This window comes from Wyeomyia smithii, chromosome 3, assembly GCF_029784165.1.
Source record: "Wyeomyia smithii strain HCP4-BCI-WySm-NY-G18 chromosome 3, ASM2978416v1, whole genome shotgun sequence".
NCBI classification, from domain to species: Eukaryota; Metazoa; Arthropoda; class Insecta; order Diptera; family Culicidae; genus Wyeomyia; species Wyeomyia smithii.
Genome location: NC_073696.1, coordinates 127,149,749 through 127,156,213, shown reverse-complemented (window position 1 = coordinate 127,156,213; position 6,465 = coordinate 127,149,749). Strand labels below are relative to the sequence as shown.

The following is a 6,465-nucleotide window of genomic DNA, read 5'->3' as shown; positions in this document are numbered from 1 at the left end:
GCCTCCCCTCAGCCAGCCAAAGTAAACTCTCGACCACTCAGAAAATTCGCTTCCATGGAGAAAAATCAGCCATAGCCAAATAACGATTTCGGAAATCATTAGATCTAATTTTTAATCATTCAAATTTATGATTATATGTTTGCCATTATTTTATTAAAGTGTATACATATTCTATACACTACACTAGAATTTGAAAGCAGAGGTGCAACTAGACTCTTCTGCACCGGTTTCAAAAGTTCCACTCGACGCCACTGGTAGTTACATTATAATAAGCAAATTGAAAGGTTGAAAACGTCGTTTCTAAGTGTACATAATATGATACGGTTTTATTGATTGATTTATATTTTCAACAGTGTAATTTTATCTACATACGGCCTTTAAATAGATTCAAATATCATTTACAAGTAAACCACATATGAGTCAAATCATCTCAAATAAAATATAAAATCAATAAATATTTGAAATTGGCATACACATGGACAACCTAGCATTCTTAACACCACAATGTTAGTTACAGCAAAGAACAGATACAAATTTATGTTACTGCGAATTTCTCGAGTTCCAACCACTCATACTGTTCGTCATAATTGATTGATTTGCAAGGGATGAATTCGCACCAGCAGCTTTCTTTGATTCTTGTATCCTTGACAGAAGATCCATAGCGTGAGTAAGGAATGGTCGTATCGTATGCAACTCTACGAGTGTTACGTTATCTAACTTGACCGTCTCGCCTTCGCCCTTCAAAAACATATCGGTGGTTGTGCGCAACTTAGCGCATCGGATGTCCCAAATGTCTTTAACTAATGTTTTTATTTCATCAGACTGCGGTACATCTTCAGGCGCTGTGTTGAGTACCAGTTTTGCTTCAACCATGTAATGTTCACTTGGCATTTTGGTAAAGTGTCTGCAAACAGGAAGCGTAGTTAATGAACTAAATTCAAATAAAATAAAATCTGTGGTTTACCTTGTTCGCTTTTCTTCCTCTTTCAAATCCTCAAGTAATTTTGGATCCATCCATTCTGGTGGTACAATACGACATTTTTGCTGTTGTCTTAAATGAATAGCTAACCATAGCGGTATATGCACAGGATACCCTCCTTTGAATGGACCAATTGCGCCAGATATCAAATAGATTGGATCGTGATTGAAGTTTGGAATAACACCGATTGTGAAGCTTTCACCAATAAATTCTAATTCATCAGGTTCCATCTTTTTTCCGAATGCTGATTAAAACGATGACTATTTTGTCAAAAAAGGGATCATACTTGTAAAGATTCCAGAATACATAAAATTCAGTTTATTTATCTTTGTCTGTCAGTCATGTTTGGCGCCTTTGTAACTTTTATATAGTGTTAAAATATTACGTAACTAAACAGGGGTGGGATATAGAACTTATATGTCAATTTGCAATTATTGTGAATTTTGGTACCAAAATCTTACCTACCAAATTTATTGAAATATTTCTATTCGGACAGAAACGAACCCCAATTTTTGCAGCAATGTTGATTTTCACAGTTCAAACTAAAAAGGAATTTACTAATGGAAATTTGACAATTAGTTTTGAATCATTTTCGTGCAACCATTTTAGTTTCGTTTTAGAGATTGTTTGTAGCTCACAAATGGTGAGTCGACAACTTGGAAGGAGCGTCAAACTTAGCTCCGGTCCTCACAAGTTTCTATCTCACGCCTCCACGAGTCATATGATACAATAGACTACCAGTTAAAACATGGACACAACTGGTTGGCGTTGCCTGGGCAATGTTGTCATCCGACAATAGCTAAGTGAGAAGGTGCGACGCGATCGTTGGCGTGGTAACCATATCTCGGCGGTAGAGGAAAGGCTTCGCCAACCCGAGCGTCTGTTCACCAAGTAGTGCGGCTCAAAACAGCGTCTGGTCTCCATGTTAGGAGCGGCTGATCAACGTCCTGGTGTCAGCGTGGGACTCTAATCAGAGCTGACACGATGGCCCTCCGGCGAGACAGGGGGTTGGGGAAGGCCCAACAAGCCGCCCCGAAAAACACCAAATGTTGCAAATATCGAAGAAGTTAATACGGATCGGAACAATCGGCACAGACCTAGGCGACGAAATAAGGACTACGATTGGAAGCTCGGTACATGGAACTGCAGATCGTTAGGCTTTCACGGCTGCGACAGGATCATATATGATGAACTGCAACTGCAACTTCGAAATCGTAGCACTGCAGGAACTTTGCTGGTCGGGACAGAAGGTATGGAAAAGCGGACATCGAGAGGCTACCTTTTATCAGAGCTGTGGCACTACCAACGAGCTTGGGACGGGCTTTATAGTGCTGGGTAGAATGCGCCAACGCGTGATCGGGTGGCAGCCGATCAGTGCGAGGATGTGTAAGTTGAGAATTAAGGGCCGGTTCTTCAACTACAGCATCATCAACGTGCACTGCCCACACGAAGGAAGAGCCGACGATGAGAAAGAAGCGTTCTATGCGCAGCTGGAGCAGATGTATGATAGCTGTCCGCAACGGGACGTTAAGATCGTCATCGGTGATATGAACGCTCAGATAGGACGGGAGGCAATGTACAGACCGGTGATAGGGCCGAATAGCCTGCACGCCGCATCAAATGATAACGGCCAACGATGTGTGAACTTTGCAGCCTCCCGCGGTATGGTAGTCAGAAGTACCTTCTTCCCCCGCAAAGACATCCACAAAGCCACCTGGAGATCACCTGACTTACAAGTGGAGAACCAAATCGACCACGTTCTAATCGATGGTAAATTCTTCTCTGACGTCATCAACGTTCGCACCTACCGCAGTGCGAATATTGATTCGGACCATTACCATGTTGCAGCATGCATGCGCTCAAAACTTTCGACGGTGCGAAACACGCGTCAAAGTCGCCCACCGCGACCAAACATCGGGCAACTACGGGACGCCGAGGTTGCACGGGAGTACGCGCAGCAGCTGGAAGCAGCATTACCAACGGAAGAGCAGCTTGTCGCAGCTACTCTTGAAGATGGCTGGAGGGACATTCGATCAGCCATAGGTAGTACTGCTGTAGCGGCGCTTGGTACTATGGCTCCGAACAAGAGAAACAACTGGTTTGACGATGAGTGCAAACAGTTAGTGGAAGAGAAGAATGCAGCACGAGCGAGAATGCTGCAACACCAAACGAGGGCGAACGTGGAGCGCTACCGACGCGCACGGAACAGGCAAAACTCGGTCTTTCGGAAGAAGAAGCGCCAGGAGAAAGATCGGGATCGCGAGGCGATGGAGGTACTGTACCGTGCGAATGACACACGAAAGTTCTACGAGAAGCTGAACTGTTCCCGCAAAGGCTATGTGCCACAAGCCGACATGCGCAGGGACCTGGGCGGCAACCTTCTCACGAACAAGTGTGAGGTAATTGACAGGTGGAAGCAGTACTACGATGAGCATCTTAATGGCGATGTAGCAGAGGACGCCGACGGAGTGGTAGTAGATCTCGGTGTACGCGCAGATGACGACAGAATCCCAGCCCCTGACCTCCAGGAGGTTAGAGAGGAGATTGGCCGGCTGAAAAACAATAAAGCCGCTGGAGCTGACCAACTCCCCAGCGAGCTGTTAAAACACGGTGGTGAATCACTGGCTAAGGCGCTACACTGGGTTATTGCCAAGATTTGGGAGGAGGAGGTAGAGGTACAGTGTGCCCCATCTACAAAAAAGGCGACAAGTTGGATTGCTGCAACTACCGTGCAATCACGTTGCTGAACGCCGCCTACAAGGTACTCTCTCAAATTCTGTGCCGTCGACTATCACCGTTAGCAAGGGAATTCGTGGGGCAATACCAAGCGGGATTTATGGGTGCCAGCGCCACCACGGACCAAATATTCGCGGTACGGCAGGTCCTACAGAAGTGCCGTGAGTATAACGTGCCCACACATCACTTGTTCATCGACTTTAAATCGGCATACGACACAATCGTTCGAGACCAGCTATGGCAGATTATGCACGATTACGGCTTTCCGGATAAACTGACACGGTTGGTCAAGTCGACGATGGATCGGGTGATGTGCGTAGTTCGAGTTTTGGGGACACTCTCGAATCCCTTCGAATCTCGGAGAGGGTTACGGCAAGGTGATGGATTATCGTGCTTGCTATTCAACATCGCTTTGGAAGGTGTGATACGTAGGGCTGGTATCGACACGAGGGGCACGATTTTTAGAAGGTCCGTTCAGCTCTTTGGCTTCGCCGATGACATTGATATTGTAGCACGAACCCTTGAAAAGATGACGGAGACGTACATCAGACTGAAGGCTGAAGCCGGACGAATTGGAGTGGTCATAAGCGCATCGAAGACCAAGTACATGAGAGGAAGAGGTTCCAGAGAAGACAGTGTCAACCTCCCGCCACGAATTCATATTAGCGGTGATGAAATCGAGGTGGTAGACGAGTTCGTGTACCTGGGCTCACTGGTGACTGCCGACAACGACACCAGCAGAGAAATTCGTCGACGCCTTATGGCAGGAAATCGTGCCTACTTTGGACTCCGGAGGACGCTCCGCTCGAATAAAATCCGCCGCCGCACGAAGTTAACCATCTACAAAACACTGATCAGACCGGTAGTCCTCTACGGCCACGAAACCTGGACTATGCTCGTGGAGGACCAACGCGCCCTTGGGGTTTTCGAACGAAAGGTGTTGCGTACCATCTGTGGTGGAGTGCAGATGGAAGATGGATCATGGCGGAGGCGGATGAACCACGAGTTGCATCAGCTGCTGGGAGAACCACTCATCGTTCAAACGGCGAAAATCGGGAGACTACGGTGGGCTGGGCATGTCGTTAGGATGTCGGACGACAACCCGGTGAAAATGGTTCTTGATAACAACCCGACTGGAACAAGGCGACGGGGCGCGCAGCGAGCAAGGTGGCTCGATCAAGTGGAAGACGACCTGCGGGGCCTCCGCAGACGACATGGCTGGCGAGCTGCAGCCATGGACCGAGTTGAATGGAGACGACTTCTTCGAACAGCAAGGGACACTTCGGCCTGGAGCTGACTGGTAAGGTAAGTTGTAGCTTACAATTAATAGTTTTATCCTACCCAACAAAAATTTTGTTTAAAGCTTGCTAAGTTGCTATTAGACGGATTTCGGCTGAAATAAAGCTTAAGGAGCTGTTATACAACAAAATTGTTTGTTTGGTATATTTTTCCTTCGTGCATTTCACGAGTTTAGCAACCAATCCTCGATCATCCGAAATGGACCTATTTCCACAGATGTACCACTCCATACAGAATTCTACGGTAATTGCACATCCCTGTCACAAACGTCATCCCCATACATTTCGCTTGAAGCCGTTTTTCTCTGGCTATCTTGTTTTGTTTTGAACGTTTCATAGATTTTATGCAGGACATAAATGATCACGTTCAAACATGTTTCAACACGTTCCGGATAGCCCTACATTCAATATAGTTAAAGGTACGCAAAAAATCCGTACAGTAACACTTGCGGCACAATGAACGGAGCTTATGACCATATTTCCAACAGTAGCGTCATCATCATAGGCGGCTTCAGGAAACTGTTGCCATGACATCGGTCTGGGTAATTGTGGTTCTAACTTGTGTGAAACCTACTGAACTGTCGACTGAGTTCAAAGGGAACATTCATAAATGACGTAGCATTCGAGGGGCTACGTCATTTATGGATGTTCAAAAAGCAACATTATGCGCCACCACTGCTGCGGCGGGAATATTCCGCCTAATTGAAACTGATTTGAGTTTACCGTTATTTTGAAAACAAATTTTGTGCTCCGTTTGTTTGACTGTGCTATTCCCGCGCACTGTTTTTGTCTGCTATCTGAATCGATCGCTTGTATTTTTACTCAAGGCAATTCGTGCTATCGAGGCCATATCACCATCCATATTACCTGATATCCCATACAGTCGAGCTGTCATCGGATATCACCTCGGATACATGATATCGTGGATATCATGTTCGAAAACCAATAAAAACCAGGGGTGGCATTGCGCATTTCGTTTCGAGTGATTTTTGTTAGTTTCGACCACATTTGACATTGCCGATTTCGATTCGAGCTCGAAACGAGTAGATGGCGTATTATTGCAGTTGATCTTCGAGCAAAACTGGCATTACGTAATGGTTAGATCGAGCATTTTTTTAACTCGAAAGTGATAAAAAATGGTCGATAAGTTGAAGGCCTTCGTTTGTACCTAAGTTTGTTGACTAAAACATAAATAATTTCACTAAACATCTGTGGAGCGGAAAAACATTAATTTGGTAGGATCCACTAGCGAATAGATTCAAAGTAGGGGCTAACCTTAACGGAGCAGGAATTGTACTAGTGTAGTTTGGAGGGAAATGAAATATTGTACTTAAAATAGGTTTGAGTGCTCCCCGCCTTATCTTGAAATGTTGACGAAACCATGAAAATTTTTTTTTGCATCAGAAAATAACTAACTTTGTTTCATTTGAAGTAAGCCTAATGCTCATATCT

At 45.3% G+C, this 6,465-nt stretch overlaps 1 protein-coding gene across 1 annotated transcript; it reads right to left on the bottom strand.

Moving 5' to 3' along the window:
* Positions 1 to 297: 297 nt before the first annotated feature.
* Positions 298 to 1,332, bottom strand: LOC129730065 (probable DNA replication complex GINS protein PSF2). Its single transcript, XM_055689085.1, has 2 exons — positions 965 to 1,332; positions 298 to 904 (listed from the first exon to the last, which is right to left on the bottom strand). Exons 1-2 carry the CDS (start codon positions 1,207 to 1,209, stop codon positions 541 to 543), a joined length of 609 nt encoding a protein of 202 aa, XP_055545060.1. The 5' UTR covers positions 1,210 to 1,332; the 3' UTR covers positions 298 to 540.
* Between the last annotated feature and the right edge of the window lie 5,133 nt (positions 1,333 to 6,465).